General features: G+C 44.0%; 1 protein-coding gene across 1 annotated transcript; it reads left to right on the plus strand.

The window, feature by feature from the left end:
* Positions 1 to 1,448: 1,448 nt before the first annotated feature.
* LOC126149931 (uncharacterized) lies at positions 1,449 to 20,613 on the plus strand. The gene is made up of 3 exons (XM_049915841.1): positions 1,449 to 1,500; positions 15,448 to 15,612; positions 19,611 to 20,613. Exons 1-3 carry the CDS (start codon positions 1,452 to 1,454, stop codon positions 19,967 to 19,969), a joined length of 573 nt encoding a protein of 190 aa, XP_049771798.1. The 5' UTR covers positions 1,449 to 1,451; the 3' UTR covers positions 19,970 to 20,613.
* Positions 20,614 to 27,870: the final 7,257 nt, after the last annotated feature.

A 27,870-nucleotide genomic window follows, 5' to 3' on the forward strand; every position in this document is an offset into this window, starting at 1 on the left:
CATTTCAGATGTGTTACGACTCGTGGCTCTACCCTTGATTCGATCCCTGCGAAACCCTGCATTTCAGCAGGATAATGCACGATCGCATATTGCAGGTCCTGTACGGGCCTTTCTGGGTACAGAAAATGTTCGATTGCTGCCCTGGTCAGGACATTCTTCAGATCTCTCACCAACTGAAAACGTCTGGTCAATGGTCGCCAAGCAACTGGCTCGTCACACTACGCCAGTCACTATTCTTGATGAACTGTGGTATCGTGTTGAAGCTGCATGGGCAGCTGTATCTGTACACGCTATCCAAACTCTGTTTGACTCAATGCCCAGGCGTATCAAGGCCGTTATTACGGCCAGAGGTGGTTGTTCTGGGTACTGATTTCTCAGGATCTATGCACCCAAATTGCGTGAAAATGTAATCACATGTCAGTTCTAGTATAATATATTTGTCCAATGAATATCCGTTTATCATCTGCATTTCTTCTTGGTGTAGCAATTGTAATGTCCAGTAGTGTATACTCAAACGGGTAAGTGATCTAGCAAGCTGACCCTGAGTAGGACGCTAGGACCAGAACAGGTTCATCGAACCTAATTCATGAATACATATTATGATGAGGATGATGATGATGAAGGCCAATGGCATCATCCAAGTGGTAAGATTCACCCAAGTGCCACCTCGACCTCCTCCCCCCTTCTCCTCCCTTTTATCACTTTGTTCTGCTTCTCGTGGTTCAGCAGTCTCTCTACAATTTATTCTTACTTTTCTGACGTTAAATACTTGTTCCCCTCATCGTTTTGTAATTGTGTAACGCCAGCGAAAGCTGTCCTCGGCTTCATGATATCCTTTTCTTTTACTGTTTCAGAACATATGTCTGTTACATTACATTTAAATCTTTTTGTTAAGAGTGTTGCGAATTACTAAACCTTTCTAGAGTAGCCAAACAAATATGGGAACACCCTGGCATTAGCAACATTCATGACGCCTTACACGGGCCCTAACTGGATAGAAAATCAACCTAAAATGCCTGAGACTTCTTTATATTTATATCACACACCGACTGGGGCTAGTTCCCGTCATTTACGCGGCCTGGGATTACGAGAGCTGTGTCAGACGAATGTCTTCTCGGGAAGAAAGAGGTAGTACCTGGTATTTCGCTAGCGCATTGGAGCATCGTTGTTCTTATCGCCGAAATTCGACCACGAGTCCGAAAACATGTTTACGTTATGTATCTCGCGGTGTAGTGCGAGCACTCGGTTTCAGTTTTAGGAACACTAATGCTGTTTGCACGTTGTAATCCGATGGTACGACGAACGCGATACACAAAATTTAAGACCCAGTTCCTCGGCGAGGTCTTAGAGGTAATCTTAGAGATAATACTGTCCCACCGCAATAGGAAAGAGGAGCGTCTTATAAAGGAGACCGCCGAACGGTAGCAGTTATGCATCCACCTCCAGCCGCGATGGTGAAGAGTTTGGTGGTCGCCCTGCTGTTGGCTGTTTCAGGATCCGGTAAGAGAGACACGCGGCTAGCGATGAAACTACGAGGATCTTTCAAGTTAGAAGAAGGTCCGGTAGTGTTGAACACGAAAGGTTCTTCGGAACTTCACTCCTGGAAATTGAAATAAGAACACCGTGAATTCATTGTCCCAGGAAGGGGAAACTTTATTGACACATTCCTGGGGTCAGATACATCACATGATCACACTGACAGAATCACAGGCACATAGACACAGGCAACAGAGCATGCACAATGTCGGCACTAGTACAGTGTATATCCACCTTTCGCAGCAATGCAGACTGCTATTCTCCCATGGAGACGATCGTAGAGATGCTGGATGTAGTCCTGTGGAACGGCTTGCCATGCCATTTCCACCTGGCGCCTCAGTTGGACCAGCGTTCGTGCCGGACGTGCAGACCGCGTGAGACGACGCTTCATCCAGTCCCAAACATGCTCAATGGGGGACAGATCCGGAGATCTTGCTGGCCAGGGTAGTTGACTTACACCTTCTAGAGCACGTTGGGTGGCACGGGATACATGCGGACGTGCATTGTCCTGTTGGAACAGCAAGTTCCCTTGCCGGTCTAGGAATGGTAGAACGATGGGTTCGATGACGGTTTGGATGTACCGTGCACTATTCAGTGTCCCCTCGACGATCACCAGTGGTGTACGGCCAGTGTAGGAGATCGCTCCCCACACCATGATGCCGGGTGTTGGCCCTGTGTGCCTCGGTCGTATGCAGTCCTGATTGTGGCGCTCACCTGCACGGCGCCAAACACGCATACGACCATCATTGGCACCAAGGCAGAAGCGACTCTCATCGCTGAAGACGACACGTCTCCATTCGTCCCTCCATTCACGCCTGTCGCGACACCACTGGAGGCGGGCTGCACGATGTTGGGGCGTGAGCGGAAGACGGCCTAACGGTGTGCGGGACCGTAGCCCAGCTTCATGGAGACGGTTGCGAATGGTCCCCGCCGATACCCCAGGAGCAAGAGTGTCCCTAATTTGCTGGGAAGTGGCGGTGCGGTCCCCTACGGCACTGCGTAGGATCCTACGGTCTTGGCGTGCATCCGTGCGTCGCTGCGGTCCGGTCCCAGGTCGACGGGCACGTGCACCTTCCGCCGACCACTGGCGACAACATCGATGTACTGTGGAGACCTCACGCCCCATGTGTTGAGCAATTCGGCGGTACGTCCACCCGGCCTCCCGCATGCCCACTATACGCCCTCGCTCAAAGTCCGTCAACTGCACATACGGTTCACGTCCACGCTGTCGCGGCATGCTACCAGTGTTAAAGACTGCGATGGAGCTCCGTATGCCACGGCAAACTGGCTGACACTGACGGCGGCGGTGCACAAATGCTGCGCAGCTAGCGCCATTCGACGGCCAACACCGCGGTTCGTGGTGTGTCCGCTGTGCCGTGCGTGTGATCATTGCTTGTACAGCCCTCTCGCAGTGTCCGGAGCAAGTATGGTGGGTCTGACACACCGGTGTCAATGTGTTCTTTTTTCCATTTCCAGGAGTGTATTTTCTGAAAGTTGTATTGGACCGTCCTTCACATTAAGCAGTAAGATACGTTGCTTAACAGAATCAGAAAACTCGAGATCAGAGGAATATACATTCATTGATTTGAAACATTCGTTGATTTGAAAATGCCAACAACCTTGCCGCAGCGGGAACACCGGCCCGTCGGGGCTAATTAGCACTTGGGTGGGCGCCCATCTGGTCTGCTGGGCGCTGTTGGCAAGTAGGCCGCACTCAACCCTTCTGAGGCAAATTGAGGAGGTCCTTGATTGATAAGTAGTGGCCCCGGTCACGAAAACTGACAACAGCTGGGAGAGCGGCGTGCTGACTTCACACCCCTCCATATCCACATCCAATGACCCCTATAGGCTGAGGATGACACGGCGGTCGGTCGGTTCCGTTAGGGTCGTCCGGAACCGGTTCGGACGGAGATTAAGTTAGTTCCTCCTTCCTCGCTTTGCGTTTTGGTCGTTTTAATTTTTGGAGGGTTATATCGAATATGACATCGAAAGGTGTAAAAAAAAGTCATTTTTGTGGCAATAGTATATTGGATCGTAAACGGTTGTAAACCCGAACTTGTTCATCAACGCACTTATTATGTCAAAGAATTTATCAACTTGTTCCTTGCTGAAACCTTCTACCGCTCGCTGCAAACCCGTGCAAACTCGTGGTCGGAGCTATCCTTAGCATTGAGCCTTCATTTTTTTTCATAAAGCCATAGTAAAAGTCTTTCCTTGTGTTCAGTTTTGTCCTACAGAAGCAATGCTGTATTTCCAGTTGTTCTGCAATTTTTTACACTAGTTTTAAGAAGTCATCTTTAAGCTGTAAGCTGGCTATCTAACTTCTTAATATGATCTTACTACACTGTTCCCTGTTCATTACAGAATGTTCTCGGGAAATACTTATTATTTCCTGAAACTTATTTCGTGGCCACGACTTTGTCTGTCACCTAATGTACTTATTGCGGATGAAAATTTATCGCAATGTCTGCCGCAGTGTCATTTCAAGAAGTCGGTCTTTTTCTACTTCCTTGAAGTAGAAAGAAACGTTGAGGGGAGACACGTGAGTCGCTGGTTGGGTTTAGAGAGAGGCTAAGTACAAGAGAGGGGATAGCTGCAGCTAGAAGACTTGTTCACAGTTTTCGTAGTTTACAAAAGAATGCTTCTGATCACATCGTCAAAAAAAAATTAGATCAGAAGAAGATCCACTGTGTTAAGGACATATTGAAACGGAACTGCGCTGTTAACTCCAGATAAGGATGCGTCGAGCTCTAAAAAGATCAAGTGAGGGGTAATATTGAGCTGTGTGTCGTCTTCAATAAAAATAACGGTTTGATTCAGCGATTACACGCAAATGCACAGCGCTACATCAGCGCAATTGAATTTGATGATTAATGACTAATTTTCTCACTTGTATTGAAGTGTCGGCAGAATTGCCAACACTGTTTTTAGAGGAGGCCGAAATGCGCGCTATAAGCTCACGCAGGCTGGCGAGAGGTCTGAAACAGGATACGTAATGAATGCTATAAAGAAAAGTACGTAGCTTCTGGAATATTTAACTTTAATCCACATTTGTAGAACATTGCTCTTGATGATACAGAAGTATTATAGCAATTGAATACGGCGCCTTGCTAGGTCGTAGCAAATGTAGCTGAAGGCTATGCTAACTATCGTCTCGGCAAATGAGAGCGTAGTTGTCAGTGAACCATGGCTAGCAACGTCGGCTGTACAACTGGGGCGAGTGCTAGTACGTCTCTCTAGACCTGCCGTGTGGTGACGCTCGGTCTGCAATTACTGACAGTGGCGACACGCGGGTCCGTCGTATACTAGCGGACCGCGGCCGATTTAAAAGCCACCACCTAGCAAGTGTGGTGTCTGGCGGTGACACCACATGTATTATTTAGATTCATACGTGATACTTTTTAAGATTTTACCGTTTTTAACAGCTTTTATTCATAGAGTGACACTATATCTGGCACGGCTGCCATTTAGCCAGATAAAAGTAAGCAAGGGCTGTATATTCTTCGTTACAATAAATGTACAACAGTTTCAATGAGATTTTTTCAAATCGTGGTTCTATTTTGAGACACAAATAACCAAAGAATTTTCTAATTGAAGCTTGTTTCTCTTCTTAGTTTTTACGTTGACCATTGAAGAAAATACCAATTCACATTGGTAGGAAGTGGCGATGGCACTAATAATTATCATACTTTCGGTTGCTAGTTGTAGATATTCCAGTTGTTGATATTCTTCTTTTCTCTTCCTCCAGAACAGTTCAATCTTTTTCAAATTAAATTTCATTTTTAGCATTCCATCAGCAACAAAATCAATAAAAGTTTCTTTTATTCTCGTGCTCAGGTCAGCCAACTGTACAAACATATAAAAAATAGGGTTTAGTATCCTTTTATGACCGTTGTCAGCTTCAGAGTTCAGTTCTGGAATATAACTTAATAGCTTATCTTCCAAATAGTGCAATGAATGTGTGAACTTTTTATCACCGACTGGTCCATTGCAGTTTCTTCGAGAATATTCTGAACGAAAATAAAACCTCAAACCCCATCTATTGTAAAAACTTTGATGACGTCGTGAGGAATCCTTTCACTTAATTTTTGTCCTTTATAATATTTCTTTGTCTCCCTCGAAAGCTCTTGCCTAAAATATTTAGATCGTTAAGAAGATCGGCGCGAAATGCTAATTCTAATAGCCAAACAGGGTAACAAAAATAATTCGTATATCCAGATTTAGATTTTCGCAATAAAATTAACAGTTCAGCTTTTAGTTCCAGAACTCATGTCAGTACCTTTCCTTTGGAAAACCACTTGACCGCTGCGTGATAAATGAGATTTTGATGGAGCAAACACATATCTTAACAAATGATTTTAAACAGTCAAGTTCGCAAGGCTTTACCTTTAAAAGTGTGCACAACACTGATCGTCTTTCGAAGCACGTCATTTAAGTCAGAACGTAAAACCGTGGCCGCCAGAGCTTGTCGATGAAGGAAGCAGTGCTTCAATGAAACATCTGGCTTTACTGATTTTAATCACGTAACGAAACCACTTTCATTGCCAGCACCATCAATACAAATAGCGACACATTTTCTCTAATCAATCTCTTAGCTGCGAGTGCTTTCTAAAAGCCCGTAGTGTTCGCAAGACGTGCTTTGCAAAATAAAACGTCTTCTGTGACACTTTCATCTGCTTCTGAGAGCACAGATACCGTAAATTACGTACAGTCTGAAACATCAATAGGTTCTTCAAACTGCAGAGCAAAATGTGAGCTCTTGTTTAATTTTTCGACTAGTAGTTCTCGAATATCATCAGCCATATCGTTTATTTTCCGTTCAGTTGTAATCAGAAAGTGGAGAGATTTATAGCTTGTTTGTCTCCTGCTTACCCAACATAGTTTCAACCATATCAAGGGCTGCTGGCAAAACGAGATTCGCGGCATCTGTGTACAGCTTCCCTGCGTTAGCGTTTCGGTAGCAAGGTAATAACGCTTCCTCGCTGACACTGGGTATCTGAAATCAGATAAAAATAACGTTAATTCAGAAAAAATAAGTAATCAATAACGTAATTTTATTTTCCATCAATAAATAACACTACTATTTGATTATCTGATATCGTTGTAGTTTGCTGCTGGTTAAGGGTTCACAGTTAAGGGTTTTCAGTTTCCTTTCGAAGAAATAGAACGGTTTATCGGCTTCCTTGGAATGTTTGGTTGTGAGGTAACAGTGCAGTAGGTCACTGTGAGTCTTTTCGGAATCTAGGAATACAGAATTTCGCTGTTGCCCATGACCCATGATTCTCAGGATATCGTGTGAGAAAACGGGAGCCGAGCATCAAAGGAGCGATGCTTTCTAAATATGTGCTAATTTGTGGTCGGAACTTTTTCTGTCCTAAGGAAATTCATTATATTCGAACTTAGAAAATGCTCAAAAACTCTGCAGCAAAATGACGTCAAGGATACTGGTTTGTTAATTTTGCGGGTCTATTCTTTTGCTCTTCCTAAGAAGGGAAATCATCAACGCGTTTTACCAGTCGCTTCGGACATTTCACTGGTCTAGAGATTCGTGATGAAAAGAAGCTAAGTAAGAGGCCGAAGAGTGCTGTCTGTGAAACCAAGTCGGGATTCCATCCGGACCTGGCGACTTCTGTGTGTTTGCAAGTCCTTCATTTGCTTCTCAACGCCAGGGATGTCTGATTATAGGCCCTGCGTATGGAGCTTTGTGCGATGGTCAAACGATGGTATATCTGTATAATCTTCGTGTGAGAAATGATTTTTTTTGTACGTGAAATTTCATCTTGATCCCTTCTGTTGCCGCACCCGACTGGTCGACGAGTGTTGAATAGAAGCCTTCAACCCACATAGCTGTTTTACGTAGGACAAGAAGTTTTGTCGTGTTCCTGGTCTTTCGTTAACAATTCCGAAATTTGTTATTAAACCATGGTGTGTTTTCCGTTCTTAATATACACTCCTGGAAATTGAAATAAGAACACCGTGAATTCATTGTTCCAGGAAGGGGAAACTTTATTGACACATTCCTGGGGTCAGATACATCACATGATCACACTGACAGAACCACAGGCACATAGACACAGGCAACAGAGCATGCACAATGTCGGCACTAGTACAGTGTATATCCACCTTTCGCAGCAATGCAGGCTGCTATTCTCCCATGGAGAAGATCGTAGAGATGCTGGATGTAGTCCTGTGGAACGGCTTGCCATGCCATTTCCACCTGGCGCCTCAGTTGGACCAGCGTTCGTGCTGGACGTGCAGACCGCGTGAGACGACGCTTCATCCAGTCCCAAACATGCTCAATGGGGGACAGATCCGGAGATCTTGCTGGCCAGGGTAGTTGACTTACACCTTCTAGAGCACGTTGGGTGGCACGGGATACATGCGGACGTGCATTGTCCTGTTGCAACAGCAAGTTCCCTTGCCGGTCTAGGAATGGTAGAACGATGGGTTCGATGACGGTTTGGATGTACCGTGCACTATTCAGTGTCCCCTCGACGAACACCAGTGGTGTACGGCCAGTGTAGGAGATCGCTCCCCACACCATGATGCCGGGTGTTGGCCCTGTGTGCCTCGGTCGTATGCAGTCCTGATTGTGGCGCTCACCTGCACGGCGCCAAACACGCATACGACCATCATTGGCACCAAGGCAGAAGCGACTCTCATCGCTGAAGACGACACGTCTCCATTCGTCCCTCCATTCACGCCTGTCGCGACACCACTGGAGGCGGGCTGCACGATGTTGGGGCGTGAGCGGAAGACGGCCTAACGGTGTGCGGGACCGTAGCCCAGCTTCATGGAGACGGTTGCGAATGGTCCTCGCCGATACCCCAGGAGCAACAGTGTCCCTAATTTGCTGGGAAGTGGCGGTGCGGTCCCCTACGGCACTGCGTAGGATCCTACGGTCTTGGCGTGCATCCGTGCGTCGCTGCAGTCCGGTCCCAGGTCGACGGGCACGTGCACCTTCCGCCGACCACTGGCGACAACATCGATGTACTGTGGAGGCCTCACGCCCCACGTGTTGAACAATTCGGCGGTACGTCCACCCGGCCTCCCGCATGCCCACTATACGCCCTCGCTCAAAGTCCGTCAACTGCACATACGGTTCACGTCCACGCTGTCGCGGCATGCTACCAGTGTTAAAGACTGCGATGGAGCTCCGTATGCCACGGCAAACTGGCTGACACTGACGGCGGCGGTGCACAAATGCTGCGCAGCTAGCGCCATTCGACGGCCAACACCGCGGTTCCTGGTGTGTCCGCTGTGCCGTGCGTGTGATCATTGCTTGTACAGCCCTCTCGCAGTGTCCGGAGCAAGTATGGTGGGTCTGACACACCGGTGTCAATGTGTTCTTTTTTCCATTTCCAGGAGTGTACTTAGTCGGCACGTACTCCTCTAGAGCGTCATTTACAATCAATTTATACTTTGCTCAGAGTTTGTCTCGTCCATCATATTGGAGGTAAATGATTTCCATTGGTTGTCTGTGTAGGATGCGTGCTTAACGTTGCGCTCCGAAACACTAGTGCCTGCACCGAGCCAGGTGGCGCAGTGGTTAGCACTAACACTGGACTCGCATTCGGGAGGACGACGGTGCAATCCCGCGTCCGGCCATCCTGATTTAGGTTTTCCGTGATTTCCCTAAATCACTCCAGCCAAATGCCGGGATGGTTCCTTTTAACGGGCACGGCCGACTTCCTTCCCTAATCCGATGAGACCGATGACCTCGCTGTTTGGTCTCTTCCGCCAAACAACCCAACCCAACCAACTAGTGCCTGCGCTAGTATCGCACATTGCCGTGAGTTCTGTCACAGATCGCAGCCTATCTTCCATTGGGAGAGAGGGCAAGCCTCCGAAGTCCATGTACTCTGACACGCCGTGGAGGTCCAAGACCTCGCCTCCCAGCCGCGGATTTATCGTCCTTTATACGCTTTCCATTGATATTCACTACAGCAGCACGCGAAGAGCCAAACTTCTCCGTTCCAGGTAGTGGGCCACAGCGATCGGCGCTTTGTCAGTGTCGTTTGACAGTGGTTTCCCCATTGTCAGCTCGTATAGTCCCTAGAATGATTCCCCATTCTTCTCTGCCTCGCTTACACACTTATCGCCTTAAGTGGTCATAGTGGCATCAGTTGACATTAAGACTTGCGGTGGATGATGGTCATAATGTTTGGCTCAACACTGTATCCGAGAGGAAGGAATATGGTGTTTGACCTAGACGCTATCGCAATATTAAGAGAAAGGCTTTACCTACTGCTCGACGTTGCATCCCCTGCTGTGGATTGTTGAACCACGAATTCCTGTCGTGCCAGCCTCTTCATCTCAGAGTAACACTTACACACTGCGTCCGCAACTGTCTGCTCGATATATTCCAATCTCTGTGTTCCTCTACAGTTTTTAACTCTCTACAGCTCCCTCTAGGACTGAAGTTATTCTCTGGCGTCTTAACATCTTCGTTATTTTATTCACACGTCTGCGTTCGTAGGACCAAATTGAGAAACTACTCTCAAAGGGCAAGTATGCTGAAGATTAGATGGGTAGATCACATAACTAATGAGGAGGTATTGAATAGAACTGCGGAGAAGAGAAATTTGTGGCACAACTTGACTAGAAGAAGGGATCGATTGGTAGGACATGTTCTGAGGCATCAAGGGGAAACCAATTTAGTATTGGAGGGCAGCGTGGAGGATAGAAATCGTAGAGTGAGACCAAGAGATGAATACACTAAGCAGATTCAGAAGGATGTAGGTTGCAGTACGTACTGGGAGATGAAGAAGCTTGCACAGGATAGAGTAACATGGAGAGCTGCATCAAACCAGTCTCTGGACTGAAGACCACAACAACAACAAACAGTTTTCTTCTGGTTGGTTTGATGCAGCCCACCATGAATTCCTCTCCGGTGCCATCCTCTTCATCTCAGAGTAGCACTTCCAACCTAAGACCTCAGTTATTTCCTGGCTGTATTTAAATCTCTCTATTCCTCTACAGTTTTTGTCCTCTACAGCTACCTGTAGTACCATGGAAGTTATCCCTTGATGTCTTAAGATGTCCTACCATTCCGTCCCTTCTTTTGGTCAGTTTTTTCCGTACATTCCTCTCCTCAGCGATACCACGGAGAAACTTCTTATTCCTTACCTTATCAGTCTACCTAGTTTTCAACATTCTTCTGTACCACTACATCTCAAATGCTCGAATTCACTTCTTTTATGGTTTTCCCACAGTCCATGTTTCACTATTATACAATGATGTGCGCCGAATGTACATTCTCAGAAATTTCTTCATCAAATTAAGGCCTATGTTTGATACTGGTATCTCTTGGTCGGGAATGCCCTTTTCGCCAGTGCTACTCTGCTTTTGATGTCCTCCGTGCTCCGACCGTCATGGATTATTTTGCTGATTAGGTAGCAGAATCCCTTAACTTCATCTACTTCGTGATCATCAGTCCTAATGTCAAGCTTCTAGCTGTTCTCATTTCTGTTACTTCTCATTACTTTCGTCTTTCTTCGATTTACTATTACTCCATATTCTGTACTCATTAGATTCTTCGTTCCATTCAGGGAACACCGTAATTCTTCTTCACTTTCACTTAGAATAGCAATGTTATCAGCGTATCTTATCGCTCATATTCTTTCGCCTTGAATTTTAATTCCATTCCTACATCTATGTCTACGTGATTACTCTGTTATTCACAATAAAAGGCCTGGCAAAGGGTTCAATGAACCACCTTCAAGCTGTCTCTCTACCGTTCGACTCTCGAATGGCGCGCGGGAAAAACGAGCACTTAAATTTTTCTGTGCTAGCCCCTTCTTTTATTTCCGTAAAAGCTGCTTCGATGTACAGATTAAACAGTAGGGGCGAAATATTGCAACCCTGTCTTACTCTCCTGTTAAACACAACACTTCGTTCTTCGTCTCCGATGCTTATTTTTCCCACTTGGCTCTTGGACGTATTGTGTATTACCGGTAGCTTACCCCTATTTTTCTGAGAAATTCGAACATCTTGCTCCATTTTACACTGTCGAACGCCTTTTCCAGGTCGACAAATCCTCTGAACGTGTATTGATTTTTCTTTAGTCTTGCTTCCAGTATCAACCGCGACGTCAGAGTTGCCTCTCTGGTGCTTTGACCTTTCCTAATGGCAAACCTGATCGTCATCGAACACATCCCCATTTTTCTTTTCCATTTTTCTTTACATTATTCTTGTCAGCAACTTGGATGCAAGAGCTGTGAAGCTGACTGTGCAATAACTCACCCACTTCTCTGTTCTTGCAATCCTCGGAATTGTTTCGATGGTATTTGGTGATATATATCACCAGTCTCAAACATTCTACAAATCAGACTTTTATCCATTGTGGATGTGGAACACTGCGACTGTGGTGTGAAAAGGTTTTCAGAAATTACTGCAACCAGTCGCCTTTTATGTAGATGTACATAAAAGGCGACTGGTTGCAGTAATTTCTGAAAACCTTATTCTACAAATCAACGTGAATGAGCGTTGTGTTACCACCTCCCCAATGGTTTTAGAAATTATGATGGAATGTTATCAATTCCTTCTATCTTAGTCGATCGTAAGTCCTCCAAAGCTCTTTTAAATTCTGATTCTAATGCTGGATCCCGTATCTCTTCTACGTCGACTCCTGTTTCTTCTCCTATCACGTCGTCAGACAAGTCTTCCGCCTCATAGGGGTCTTCTGCGTACTCCTTGGACCTATCTGCTCTCTCTTTCTCCCTCTCTCTCTCTCTCTGCCTCCCCCCCTCTCTCTCTCACACTCTCTCTCTCTCTCTCACACACACACACACACACACACACACACATCACACATACATACACCTCTTATTTGACAGTGGAATTCTCAGTGCGCTATAAATGTTACCATCTTTGATTTTCATTTCACTGAAGGGTGTTTTGACTTTTCTTTATGCTAAGTCAGTACTTCCGATAATCATTTGATTTTTGATTTATTCACATTTTTCCAGCACTCATTTCACCTTAGTTTCCCTGCCCTTCCTGTTTATTTCATTTCTAAGTGACTTGCATTTTTATATTTCTGAATTTCCATGAACATTTTTTTTGCTTCCTTCTTCCATCGATCAACTGAAGGATTTCTTGTGTAACCCATGATTTCTTCGCGGCTACCTTCTACGTACCTATGTTTTTCTCTCCAACTTCTGTGATTTCCGTTTTCAGAGATGTCCATTCCTCGTCAACTGAGCTAATTCTTAACGCAGTATCTATAGCCTCAGAGAACTTCAGGCGAATCTCCTCATTCTTTAGTACTTCCATATTCCATTTCTTTGGCATTGATTCTTCCTGACTAGTTTCCTGAAATTCAGGCTGCACTTCATCACTACCAAATCGTGATCTGAGTCTACACTCCTGGAAATGGAAAAAAGAACACATTGACACCGGTGTGTCAGACCCACCATACTTGCTCCGGACACTGCGAGAGGGCTGTACAAGCAATGATCACACGCACGGCACAGCGGACACACCAGGAACCGCGGTGTTGGCCGTCGAATGGCGCTAGCTGCGCAGCATTTGTGTACCGCCGCCGTCAGTGTCAGCCAGTTTGCCGTGGCATACGGAGCTCCATCGCAGTCTTTAACACTGGTAGCACGCCGCGACAGCGTGGACGTGAACCGTATGTGCAGTTGACGGACTTTGAGCGAGGGCGTATAGTGGGCATGCGGGAGGCCGGGTGGACGTACCGCCGAATTGCTCAACACGTGGGGCGTGAGGTCTCCACAGTACATCGATGTTGTCGCCAGTGGTCGGCGGAAGGTGCACGTGCCCGTCGACCTGGGACCGGACCGCAGCGACGCACGGATGCACGCCAAGACCGTAGGATCCTACGCAGTGCCGTAGGGGACCGCACCGCCACTTCCCAGCAAATTAGGGACACTGTTGCTCCTGGGGTATCGGCGAGGACCATTCGCAACCGTCTCCATGAAGCTGGGCTACGGTCCCGCACACCGTTAGGCCGTCTTCCGCTCACGCCCCAACATCGTGCAGCCCGCCTCCAGTGGTGTCGCGACAGGCGTGAATGGAGGGACGAATGGAGACGTGTCGTCTTCAGCGATGAGAGTCGCTTCTGCCTTGGTGCCAATGATGGTCGTATGCGTGTGTGGCGCCGTGCAGGTGAGCGCCACAATCAGGACTGCATACGACCGAGGCACACAGGGCCAACACCCGGCATCATGGTGTGGGGAGCGATCTCCTACACTGGCCGTACACCACTGGTGATCGTCGAGGGGACACTGAATAGTGCACGGTACATCCAAACCGTCATCGAACCCATCGTTCTACCATTCCTAGACCGGCAAGGGAACTTGCTGTTCCAACAGGACAATGCACGTCCGCATGTATCCCATGCCACCCAACGTGCTCTAGAAGGTGTAAGTCAACTACCCTGGCCAGCAAGATCTAGGGATCTGTCCCCCATTGAGCATGTTTGGGACTGGATGAAGCGTCGTCTCACGCGGTCTGCACGTCCAGCACGAGTGCTGGTCCAACTGAGGCGCCAGGTGGAAATGGCATGACAAGCCGTTCCACAGGACTACATCCAGCATCTCTACGATCGTCTCCATGGGAGAATAGCAGCCTGCATTGCTGCGAAAGGTGGATATACACTGTACTAGTGCCGACATTGTGCATGCTCTGTTGCCTGTGTCTATGAGCCTGTGGTTCTGTCAGTGTGATCATGTGATGTATCTGACCCCAGGAATGTGTCAATAAAGTTTCCCCTTCCTGGGACAATGAATTCACGGTGTTCTTATTTCAATTTCCAGGAGTGTATATCTGCTTCTGGGTACGCCACGAAATAAAATATCTGATTTTGGAATCTCTGCCTAACCATGATGTAATCTAACTGAAATATTCCCGTACCACACGGCCTTTTCCAAGTGTACCTCGTCCCCTTGTGATTCTTGAACCGAGTATTCTCCCTTACTAGCTGAAATTTATTGCAGGTCTCCATTTGCCTTTCTCCTGTCTCATTCTTTGTCTCAAGCTCATATTCTCCTGTAACCGTTTCTTCTACTCCTCACCCTTCAACTGCACTTCAGTCAGCCACGACTATTAGATTTTCATCTCCCTTTAGTTACTGAATTGCCCATGCAGCATGCTGAATACTTTATCTCTTCATTTTCGGTTTGCGAGTCGGCATGTATAACTAAACTATTGTTGTCGGCGTTGGTTTGCTGTCGATACTGGTGAGAACAAGCCTATCACTGTACTGTTCACAGAAACCACTCTCTGCCCTACCTTACTATTCATAAAGAATTCTGCTCCCGTTACACTATTTTCTGCTGCTGTTGATATTACCCTACACTCATCCGATCAGAAATCTTGTCTTCTTTCCAATTCACATCATTGTCCTCTACTAAATGTAGATTGAGTCACAGCATTTACCTTTTCAGATTTTCTAGTTTCCATATAACTTCAAAACTTCTGACATTCCACACCCCGACTTGTAGAACATTATCCCTTAATTGCTTATTCAATCTTTTACTCATGGCCACCTCCGCACTGTCAGTCCCCTCCCGGAGATCCGAATAGGGGACATTCCAGAATCTTTTGCCGATGGAGAGATCATCATGGCACTTTTTCGTTACAGGCGACGTGTCCTGTGGATACACAGTACATGTCTTTAATGCAATAGTTTCCATTGCCTTCTGCATCTTAGTGCCGTTGATCATTGCCGATTTTTCCGCCTTTAGGGGCAGTTTTCCACCCCCAAGAGCAAGAGGGTGGATACTGATAAGTGTTTGAGATTGTCAGGGGTTCTTGGGACTGATATGGTATAGCGCAGAAGTCATACTCAGTTTTCATAAGGTGTGGAATTCCTGAAATCTTGTTTCTACTTGAAACTTTGACTTTTAGGGTAATTGAGATTCAAATGCGCTCTTGCTGTTGCAGTGGCGCAGTATCCGCGGTACGAAGAGGTTGTGCGTGACCCCAAGGACCCCGACCTACTCTACGGCTCCAAGTCAGGACCTCACAACGAGACATGGTACTTCAAGAATTCTGGATTCAATCTGACGTCCATCGTCATTCCGTCGCAAGTCAACGTCTGCAGCCCAGGTAGATACTGTTGAAACAGCTACTGATTTCAAAGTACCTGAAAGTATTCAGTCGTAATGAACGCGGTGATTAAGGGCCAGACTATACGTCCAAACGTTTGGGTTTGATACCTGGTAAGTCTTACGATTTTTGTCTCTCACTTATCGAGAGTGTTGAGAGTGATCGCTTGAACGCCTCTGTATGCACTGTAATTAGTTAAATCTTGTCTTTGCAATTCCCAATGGAGCGAAACGTAGTACGTTCCTAGATTCGTCCTTTAAAGCTGGATCGCCGGCCGGAGTGGCCGAGCGGTTAAAGGCACTACAGTCTGGAACCGCACGACCGCTACGGTCGCAGGTTCGAATCCTGCCTCGGGCATGGATGTGTGTGATGTCCTTAGGTTAGTTAGGTTTAAGTAGTTCTAAGTTCTAGGAGACTTATGACCACAGCAGTTGAGTCCCATAGTGCTCAGAGCCATTTGAACCATTTTTTAAAGCTGGTTCATGAAGGTTTGCAGGTAGGCTTTCATGGGGCAGTTTGCAGCTAGTTCGGATCCTTTTGCAGTTCAGGTCTTTCAGCACTTATACGATACTCTTTTGATTTATAAAACCTATGCCCATTCGTGTTGCTGTTCTTTGATACGTTCAGTATCCCCCGTTTGTTGTATCTGGCACGTATCTCACACACTTGAGTATTACTGTACAATGACTCACAAGTATTCCGTAAACAATCTCCTTCGTGGAGTGATGGTACTTCTCTAGTTTTCTGCTAATGAACCGAAGTCTGCCACACGTTTTGCTTACAACCGATGCCATGTTATCATTCCATTTCATGTTCTTACAGGCTGTTACACTCAAGTACTTGTATGAGTTGAAATATTCCAGTTGCGGACTGGGTGTTGTTTCACAGTTTTGTGAAACAAACATTTTTCTGGCAATTGTGAGTTATACCATCTCTGATAGTCCACATTAAACGGTAGTTTTTCGTATAACTTGCTGAGTATGCCAGATATAAAGTCTGAGGAAGGCAAGGGCTTTCCACCTTGCCTAGTAAAGCACTATGGTATGCAAACAAGACTTCGAGTTCACGACGGCTTTGCCTTTACTCGCCGATTTATTGGACCGAGAAACAACACTCGCTGTTTACGTGTTACCTTCAAAATTTCAAATTTGCATGATCTCTTTCCCATAATTTTTATTTATTTTTATTGTAGCTGGCAACGTAGCTCTTCTTATTCATACATTTAGTTTCATCATATTCGGCGGAGAGGCATTTACGATAATCTCTGTGAGTCTCTTACTCTAAAATATACACTCAGCAACTCTCACTTATGTTGGGATGGGCGTAAAATTCCTTCTTTAGCCCTATTAAAACACACCTTTGCTCTATTGTTCGTACGCTAGTTATGTTGCTCTGCTCTAGTATAAGTAAATAAAAATTTCAAGATCCGTGGACATGTTGTAAGGCAAAAAGAAAACTACGCTGTCCAGTCAATAAAGACATCGGATTATAACAGATCCATTACAAATTCCATGCAAATTCTTAGTTGATCACTGTTCATGTTCAGCAGCAAAATCTTTACAACATGTAAAATAAGAAATTTAACGCCAGAAAAAGCAGAATACCTTACTGCAAGTAGTGCAAGCTGTCTTATAGATTAAGCCAAACGAACAAACTCACTCCTCAGAAACAGTGCACTTATATTTACATAACAGAGGCAGGCAGCTATTTATGAACTGATTATGTTTCTGCACGCATGCTGACCGTTAAGTGAAAGCAATCGGTTACTGCGTTGTTCGTGGTCTCGGCACACTCTTGACACTGTGGATCCTAGAATATTGAATTCCCTAACGATTTCCGAAATGGAACGTCCCATGCGTGTTGTTACAACTACCATTACGCATCCAAAGTCTGTTAATTCCCGTCGTGCGTCCATAATCACGTCAGAAACTTTTCACGTTTATCATCTCAGTACAAACGACAGCTCCGGCAGTGCACAGTCCTTTTTCCCCTGTACACCATACTGACCCCATCTGTACACGGGCATATCGTCGTCCCATGACTTTTGTCACCTCAGTCACCTCAGTGTCTTTGTTCTTCTTTGGTACAATGGAACTGATGATGGTCTGATCGTAGACCGAAATAAATTGTCTCTGATAAAATATACTAATACTAATGCAGCTGTGCATAACATAACGCAGTTATTACCATCCACGTTAACATGTGTCCAAAAGCATGGTGGAGTTTAGTACATAACAAGGTAACTGATAAATTGATTTTATCAATGACGAACTCACATATTTACGTCGTAGGCAGACAATCTGAAGAATATTGATAATATGTGATACTGAGGAATCGTCGCAGCAATTTATCTTGTTAGAATAGATGCCGTTCAGATTTCTAGACTTGTATTTTATAAGGTCGCTGATGACCAAGTTCTTCACCCCTTAGATTCAAAATCATCGTCATCAATAAAGACGTCCACTCTTGTCTTTTGATTCCATGTGGGGATTTTATCCCCACGTTGTCACGATATATAAATACACTACTGGCCATTAAAATTGCTGCACCAAGAAGAAATGCAGATGATAAACGGATATTCATTGGACAAATATATTATACTAGAACTGACTTGTGATTACATTTTCACGCAATTTGGGTGCATAGATCCTGAGAAATCAGTACCCAGAACAACCACCTCTGGCCGTAATAATGGCCTTGATACGCCTGGGCATTGAGTCAAACAGAGTTTGGATAGCGTGTACAGGTACAGCTGCCCATGCAGCATCAACACGATACCACAGTTCATCACGAGTAGTGACTGGCGTAGTGTGACGAGCCATTTGCTAGGCCACCATTGACCAGACGTTTTCAATTGGTGGGAGATGTGGAAAATGTGCTGTCCAGGGCAGCAGTCGAACATTTTCTGCATCCAGTAAGGCCCGTACAGGACCTGCAACATGCGGTCGTGCATTATCCTGCTGAAATATAGGGTTTCGCAGGGATCCAATCAAGGGTAGAGCCACGGGTCGTAACACATCTTAAATGTAACGTCCACTGTGCCGTCAATGTGAACAAGAGGTGACCGAGACGTGTAACCAATGGCACCCAATACCATCACGTCGGGTGATACGGCAGTATGGCGATGATGAATACACGGTTCGAATGTGCGTTCACCGCGATGTCGCCAAACACGGATGCGACCATCATGATGCTGTAAACAGAACCTGGATTCATCCGAAAAATGACGTTTTGCCATTCGTGCACCCAGGTTCGTCGTTGTGTACGCCATCGCAGACGCTCTTGTCTGTGATGCAGCGTCAATGGTAACCGCAGCCATGGTCTCTGAGCTGGTAGTCCATGCTGCTGCAAACGTCGTCGAACTGTTCGTGCAGATGGTTGTTGTCCTGCAAACGTCCCCATCTGTGGACTCAGGGATCGAGACGTGGCTGCACGATCCGTTACAGCCATGCGTATAAGATGCCTGTCATCTCGACTTCTAGTGATACGAGGCCGTTGGGATCCAGCACGGCGTTCCGTATTACCCTCCTGCACCCACCGATTCCATATTATGCTAACAGTCATTGGATCTCGACCAACGCGAGCAGCAATATCGCGATACGATAAACCACAATCGCGATAGGCTACAATCCGACCTTTACCAAAGTCGGAAACGTGATGGTACGCATTTCTCCTCCTTACACGATGGATCACAACAACGTTTCACCAGGCAACGCCGGTCAACTGCAGTTTGTGAATGAGAAATCGATCGGAAACTTTCCTCATGTCAGGACGTTGTAGGTGTCGCCACCGGCGCCAACCTTGTGTGAATGCTCTGAAAAGCTAATCATTTGCATATCACAGCATCTTCTTCATGTCGGTTAAATTTCGCGTCTGCAGCAAGCCATCTTCGTGGTGCAGCAGCTACAACGGCCAGAAGTGTAAATGAAATCGCTTAGAACTGATCCAGATACAAAGTACCTGTGGCTCTCAGATTTCTTTGTTGTTTCTCTTTACAGGCACAACGGCCAATGTAACGTACGAGGAAGCGATTGACCTTTTCCTGTACGAGACGGCTCTCGACAGCACTGCGTCCAAGGTGCGGACGTACTTGAAAGCGTCCGGCTCCTTCAGTGGCATTGTCAGCTACGGGCAGGAGTTGGACATCCCGCTATGGAATGCAACGATCAACGGGGCACCGCTTATCCACGCTTACCGCTCCGACGTCGTCGGTTTCACGTACACTCTCAAAATCGTGTTCAAGACGTCCGGCATCTACCCGTGGTACACAACAAGGATCCTCTCCACCTTTTCCCCCATCCATACATTGACGAACGGAGTTGGAATTGCAATCGGACTGTCGTACATTATTCCTTAAAGAGTTTATGCCACATCAGCCGACCACCGTTGTTAGAAAGGAGACTCTTCTCTCGTGGTGGCTTGTAGACTTCGTCTTTTGTGCTGTTGCTGTGGTTCATGCTTCAGACAATATGGCAGATGACTAGCTGCTCATAGAAAACGGCCGTAAAACGTTTGCTGTCTAGGTTTGCATCTCAGGTAAAATTTATCAGAAATATTTGCTAAGACAATGACACTAAGATGCGGACACAAAAAAAGCAAACATTTTTTCGACCGTTTTCTGTGAGCAGTGAGTCAGCTGACCGTATAGTTTCAAGTGGGAACTTCAAAGTGAATTCATTTTGAATATGAAGCTATGTTGTTAGATTCATCGCTAGTTATATTACGTATTGCACTTGTAAGTAGGCTGTTTATATTTTCTTATTGGCAACATTACGTAGCGCTCTGTATGAAAATCACTGGCTGTGCTGTGTGCAGTCTGTGGCTAGTTAGCATTGTTGTCTGCCATTGTAGTGTTGGGCAGCTGGATGTGAACAGCGCGTAGCGTTGCGCAGTTGGAGGTGAGCCGCCAGCAGTGGTGGATGTGGGGAGAGAGATGGCGAAGTTTTGAAATTTGTAATGCTGGATATTATGAACTACTATGTATATTATGATTTTTCAACACTATTAAGGTAAATACATTGTTTGTTCTCTGTCAAAATCTTTCATTTGCTAACAATGCCTATCAGTAGTTAGTGCTTTCAGTAGTTTGAATCTTTTATTTAGCTGGCAGTAGTGGCGCTCGCCGTATTGCAGTAGTTCGAGTAACGAAGATTTTTGTGAGGTAAGTGATTTGTGAAAGGTATAGGTTAATGTTAGTCAGGGCCATTCTTTTGTAGGGATTTTTGAAAGTCAGATTGCGTTGTGCTAAAAAATATTGTGTGTCAGTATAAGCACAGTCATATATAAATTTTTCTAAGGGGACGTTTCACACTAAAAATTTGTTTCGCAAAATTCTAATTTTATGGTAGAAGATTCATATCGACAGCAAGTTGCTCCGATGTGAAGAATAAGCACACAACCAGTTGCAACAAAGGTGTTCGCTGTATATGATAGTACATAGACTTCACTATACTTCTACAATGCAGCCTAAACAACAACGAACTACCCGTGATACCTGCTGTCATTGCTGAGATATTTGCGGCAGATTGGAGCCGTATTCAGTACACCGTCGTCACAAAAATTTGCCTGTTTTAAGTACAAGCAGAGTGTGACAACTGTTTATTTACAATGGCTTTAGACTTACGTCAAACCTTCCATCTAATTAAATCTGTAGTGGGTGGTAAAATAATAGGAAAATTCATATAAAAATTACGACTGAAGCGAATAATCTGTAATTGGTACTTCGCAACATGTTGAGGTAAACTGTGATACGCAATCATCAGAAAGGATTTAGACGATATTTACAGCTGAGGTGCTGAACGGAAGTTCTCTTTATGTTTCTACTAATGCTAGAAAGCCGTAAACAAGTAAAAATTCGATAGCATACCGACTTTGGAATGATCTGTATGGCAATATCAGAGAAATTAATTACAGCTATAGCTTCAAAAGACAGCTAATGACCTAACCATTACAACTAAGTACCCTCCTTTCCCAAAGTTCCTAGCTGGGGCAGCCTACCTGAACTTCCTGTTCTTAGAGCTCAGTACGTCCTGCTGTTTCAGTTTTGTATTCTTACTGATAGTTGTTGTTGTACATTCTCTTCTAACCACTAATATTATTACTTCTTTTTTTTTACTGTTGGTAGTAGTATAGGTATAAATCTTATTAATTTCAAGACTGTACGGAGAACTCAAAATGGCCTTAGATACACGGAGAACCATCTTTCCACCTCTGTGATTACCGTTATTATTAATAATATTGTTATTTATAATATTTTAATTATTATCATCACTGAACTATCAAAAAATGTACTGTATGTGAAATCCTGGTCTGATAAATAGAAAACTGTTACGAGATTAGCGTTTCGATACTGTTACATTCCTTAAATGCATGAAACTACATGAAACTGAAGGGACACATGAAGTCAGGGAAGAGCAGTGGAACATACTGAAGGGGTGTATTGCGATTCTGGCAACTGTACACATACCAATTCTAGAATAGGCTTCTGGTCCAGTGTTTGAGATACTTATGAGGTACGCTATATGTGATACTGTATATCATGATTAAAACAATAAACTTGAAAGAGAAGACATGTCATTTCGAAAATCTTGTACACATTTTCTCTGCGTGATTCACAACAGAAATTTTTTGTGTAATAAGGGAGCAGTACCTTGCTTTATCTTTGATCTCTGAATGGAGCTAACATAGGTAACAAGATTGTTTCTTCACTGTTTTCAGACGTAATGGAGTTTCATTACACTCTTAATTTTTTCTTCTACTTGGACGAAGGTGCCTTCTACCACTAATACGTGTCATGTCCGATCCTTCACATGTGTTTACTACGGTCGTCCTCAGACAACAATCATCAGCGATGATTTTCCCGATATATGTGAAAAACATATGCAATACCTGCACAAAAAAACATATAAACTCAGTGGTAAGTATTGCAACTCCTAAGTAAGACCAGAACGAATAACGATACCTAGGTGTTTCTGAGAAACTTAACTACTCTTGGAAAGCTATTTCCTCTTCTATTTCTGCTATTTTATAACCTGATGTTTTAAGGTCATTTGAATGTTACATTTCATGCATCAACGGCATTTCTAAATTTAACTGGCAATGTTCCTCTTTCCTTTGTTTATCAAACAGCAGTCAATCTCCATGTCTAAGGTTAGCACTATGTTTGCGCTGGTCACATTAATTCTTATTATTCGTTCGAGCTTTATGGACACCTGTCTTGCATACCCTTTAGATTTGCCCTAAAATGTTAATTTCGCTGAACCTTTGACCAGCACATCGCTCGGCATGTCGTCAGTAAACAAAATCGTCGGACTTGCCATTTTGGAGCAATGGATAACCACTGATCTACACTCAGTGATGTCCAAGCACTTTATTTAGTTTTGCAAACTTCTTAATACAGTCCTTGGGAGTTTTCATTACTGCTTGCAGTATCCTAGCTTGAAACGTTTCATGATCTTGGACATTAAAACAGATTTTTGCCTTCCAGTCCTTATCCTATTTTGCAAGGAGGAATAGCTTGGTCAAGATTCCTTCTCAAAAAATTCGGACCTAGCGAGCCTCTGTCGCTCAATCGCCGACAACATTCACGTTTGGGAAGCGACAACCCGAAAAAAGTTAAACGACAATGGTTATCTGGTAAGGGCGACAGATTTAAATGCAAAGGTGGGTAACAACACGTGGCAAATGTTATTGGTTCTGAAAAGGAAGTAAGTGGTCATTAATCATAACGAATATAAACAGAAGTGATTCTTATTAAATAATGAGTTAAGGCTAACGAACACTTTCTTCAGGCATAAAAAGATCCACAGATACACCTGGGCAGCTATAGGTCCTGCCAAAACTGTATGCTATGTGAAAGCAGATAAGAAGACTTGGTCTCTGATGCAAGACACAGAAGTATTCAGAGATCCAGATGTTCTTTAGACCATGTCTCTTTAGTCTGAAGAATAAAACTACTTAAATTATGGAAGACAATTTCCAAACAGAAACAAAATAATGATAATACGACATTAAAAGTGCATCCAAATCGAGAAGAGAGCATCCAGTTATTATATATTAGTTAAAATTGAGAAATACGTAAGTTTAAATTTAAAAGTGGATAATATCAAACAGGAACGGAATAATATAAAAGAAGCACTAATTAATAAACACAATATCTGAAACTAGTTGGTAACAATACTGTGGGAGTATGGACAAAAGTTCAAGACAGTCAGGAGTTTCTGGTTGAAGCAGACAGGAACTAGGAACTGCAGGATGCATTAAATTGTAGGAGGAACGGGAAGACACCAGCTTATGATAAAATCAATTTGGAGCTGATGAAATATGCACCAAATATATGAAAAATATTGATACTCAGTTTTTTCGTAGGAAGTTATTTATGCTGATTGCATAATGTACTTCTTTAAATTAAATAATCGTATTATTAGACTGTTATTATGAATCATCGTCACTGGAGTTCGCTACAAAGCACAGCGTTAATATACCACTGACTAGGATTGAACTCCCGAGACTCCTCTGGTAAATTAAACTACATCTTTCGACAAGCAATTAATTATTAGTATGACATGATTACAATACTCGATTTTATCAGTGGCTGCTGACTAAGTGGTTATATACCCGAATAATGGAATATGGGACAGATTTACAAGAAAGGAAATAGTTAAGAACGTTAGAATTCAAGCGTTTTTGGCCTGCGAAATCCATGTTAGAAATCGTATGCTAATTTTAACAAAACGATGTCATCAGATGCTTATCTTGATCATCACTAACAAACATCATTGCCGCACCACATCTTCACTATGACTATATTGGAAATGGAAATGGAGTCCCATGCTTCCTGACAGAGCGTAGGGAACGATGCGGGAGACCCACACCGTCGTACTAGGCAAGGTCCTAATGTAGGTGGTTTGTCGTTGCCTTCCTCCGACCGTAATGGGGATGAATGATGATGATGAAGAAAAAAGGTGAAAATCCCTGACCCCGCCGGGAATCAAACCCGGGACACAGTGCTCGGGAAGCGCAAACGCTACCGCGAGTCCACGAGCGGCGGACATGCCTCATTTAATAGAAAAAAATTCATGAATTCAATTTACATAAATCCTGCTTTCACTGAATCCAAAAATGTTTGATGGACTAGATCGAAACTCACTGTGAGGCATTTTAAGGAACAGGTGGATTCCATCTCATCTTGTAAGAACAGTAAAGGGCCTAATACCAATAACAAAATAAAATATCCGGCAGCAGGTATAATATATCGGAAATATACCAAGTGGACAGATAATGGTGTCCTCTTTGACCCACTCTTTTTAGTATGTATATTGACGATGTAATCAAAAATTGGGAACAGATCACAAAATTGTTTAAAATTTTCAGTGTGGATGCGAGTATACTGCCTTCTGCTGTCCACTAAGCAACTATCAGTTAGAATAAAAATGACCTACAAAGAATTACTTTTAATTTAAGTAAAATAGCCCGGGAATACAAATTGAACATTTCCTCTGCGAAGAAAAATCAGTGGCATTTTTGAGCCCTCAGCCGATGTTAGTTAAGATACCTCCTTCACGCACCATACGGTGGCTTGCGCAGTTTGTACATTAATGCATAAAAAAGAGATCGACTTTGACAAGCAGATCATAGAACAAGTTAATACATCTAAATATTTAGAGTAGTGTATTACATACGGGACAAATAATGAAATGCAAAATAAGTTAGACTTGTTCTACTATTTCTGTGGAGGTACACGCAGAACGCTGGGAAAGAAAGACCACAGAGATAATCTATCGATTTTCTACAAGATTATGTCTATACATGCATACTCTATGGATGCATGAGCCATGGGCCTTGCCGTTGGTATACAGGCAGCCGTACCGAACACAACGGAGGGGTATCTGTTGAGTGGCCAAACAAAAGTGTGGTTCCTGAAGAGGGGCAGCAGCCTTTTCAATAGTTGCAGGAGCAACAGTGTGGATGATTCACTGATCTGGCCTCGTAACATCTACCAAAACAAAACTAGCGTTTTAGAGACCTGAGCGTGTCAGATCTCTTAATCGGGCAGATAGGTTAGAAAATTTAAAAAGGGAAATGGATAGGTTAAAGTTAAACAGAGTGTAAATTAGTGAGGTTCGGTTTTCAGGAGGAACAGGACTTCTGGTTAGATGAATACGGGTATATAAATACAAAATGAAATGAGTATAATGCAGAAGTAGGTTTAATAATATGTAAAAAAATAGGAATGTGGATAAACTACTATGAACAGCATAGTGAACACATTATCGTAGCCAAGGTAGACACGAAGCCTACACCCACCACAGAAGTACAAATTTATATGCCTACTAGCTCCGCAGATGAGGAGGAGATAGAGGAAATGTATGATGAGATAAAACAAATTATTCAGATAGTTAAGGGAGCCGAAAATTTAATAGTCATGGGTGACTGGATTTCGATAGTAGGAAAAGGAAGAGAAGGGAAAGTAGTAGGTGAATATGGGCTGGAGGAAAGGAAAGAAAAAAGAATCCAGCTTGTAGAATTTGCAGTGTAATTTAATCATAGCTAACATCTGGTTTAAGAATCGTAAAAGAACGTTGAATAAGTGAAAGAGACCTGAAGACACCGGAAGCTTTCAGATTGATTATAAAATGGTTAGGAGAGATTTAGGAACCAGATTTTAAATTGTAAGACATTTGCAATTGCAGATGGTGACTGTGACTACAATGTATTGTTTATGAACTGCAAATTAAAACTGAAGAAACTGCAAAAAGGCAGAATTTAAGGAGATGGGACCTGGATAAACTGAAAGAACCAGAGGTTCAAAAATGGCTCTGAGCACTATGGGACTCAACTGCTGAGGTTATTAGTCCCCTAGAACTTAGAACTAGTTAAACCTAACTAACCTAAGGACATCACAAACATCCATGCCCGAGGCAGGATTCGAACCTGCGACCGTAGTAGTCTTGCGGTTCCAGACTGCAGCGCCTTTAACCGCACGGCCACTTCGGCCGGCAAACCAGAGGTTGTAGAGGGTTTCAGCGCGGAGTGACCGTACAGTTAGAGGCGCCATCTCACGGATTGCGCGGCCCCTCCCGCCGGAGGTTCGAGTCCTCCCTCGGGCATGGGTGTGAGTAAGTGTGTGTGTGTGTGTGTGTGTGTGTGTGTGTGTGTGTGTGTGTGTGTGTGTGTGTTTTCTGCTTTTAGCATAAGTTACTTTAAGAAGTGTGTAAGCCTATGGACCGATGACCTCAGCAGTTTGGTCCCTTAGGTATTCGCACACATTTGAACATTTGATTTAGAGGGTTTCAGAGGGAGCATTAGGGAACGATTGACAAGAACAGGAGAAAGGAATACATTAGAAGAAAATTGGGTAACTTTGAGTGATGAGATAGCGAAGGCAGCAGAGTATCCAGTAGATAAAAGTATCAAGTAGATAAAGTGATGGGGGGTAGTAGAGATCCTTGGGTGACGCAAGAGATATTGAATTTAATCAATGAAAGGAGAAAATATAAAAAGTCGATAAATGAAGCAGGGGAAAGGAAACAGAAAAGTCTTAAAATGAGATCGACAGGAAGTGAAAAATGGCTAAACACGAATGAATAAAGGATATATACAAGGATGTAGAAGCATATGTCGCTAGGGATAAGGCAGATACGTCTTAAAATGAGATCGACAGGAAGTGCAAAATGGCTAAACACGAATGAATAAAGGATATATACAAGGATGTTGAAGCACATATCGCTAGAGATAAGGCAGATATTGTCTACAGGGAAATTAAATAGATCTTTGGAGAAAAGAGAAACACTTGTATGAATATCAAGAGTTCAGATGGAAAACCAATCTTACGCAAAGAAGGGAAAGCAGAAAGGTGGAAGGAGTATATATAGGGTCTGTACAAGGGAGATGTACTTGAGGGCAATATTATAGAAATGAGAGAGGATGTAAGGAAAGATGAGAAGGGAGATGCGATACTACGTGAAGAATTTGACAGAGCATTGAAAGGCTTAAATCGAAACAAGGTCCTAGGGGTAAAAAACGTTCCTTTAGAGCTACTGGTGGCCTTGGGAGAACCAACCATGACGAAATTCTCCCATCTGGTGAGCAAGATATATGAGACAGGCGAAATATCTCAGACTTCAAGAAGAATATAATAATCCAAATCCCACACAAAGCAGGTGCTGACAGGTGTGAAATTTACAGAACTATCAGTTTAATAAGTCACGGCTGTAAAATATAACACGAATCCTTCCCAGAAAAATGGAATAACTGGTA

Source organism: Schistocerca cancellata, chromosome 2, assembly GCF_023864275.1.
Source record: "Schistocerca cancellata isolate TAMUIC-IGC-003103 chromosome 2, iqSchCanc2.1, whole genome shotgun sequence".
Classification (NCBI taxonomy): domain Eukaryota; kingdom Metazoa; phylum Arthropoda; class Insecta; order Orthoptera; family Acrididae; genus Schistocerca; species Schistocerca cancellata.

Excerpts from the sequence above, each read along its gene's own strand:
- LOC126149931 (XM_049915841.1), top strand. The coding sequence starts at position 1,452 with ATGGTGAAGAGTTTGGTGGTCGCCCTGCTGTTGGCTGTTTCAGGATCC. Across the intron at positions 1,501-15,447 it reads GTTGGCTGTTTCAGGATCCG|TGGCGCAGTATCCGCGGTAC; the intron begins GTAAGAGAGACA and ends TTGCTGTTGCAG. Across the intron at positions 15,613-19,610 it reads AGTCAACGTCTGCAGCCCAG|GCACAACGGCCAATGTAACG; the intron begins GTAGATACTGTT and ends TTCTCTTTACAG.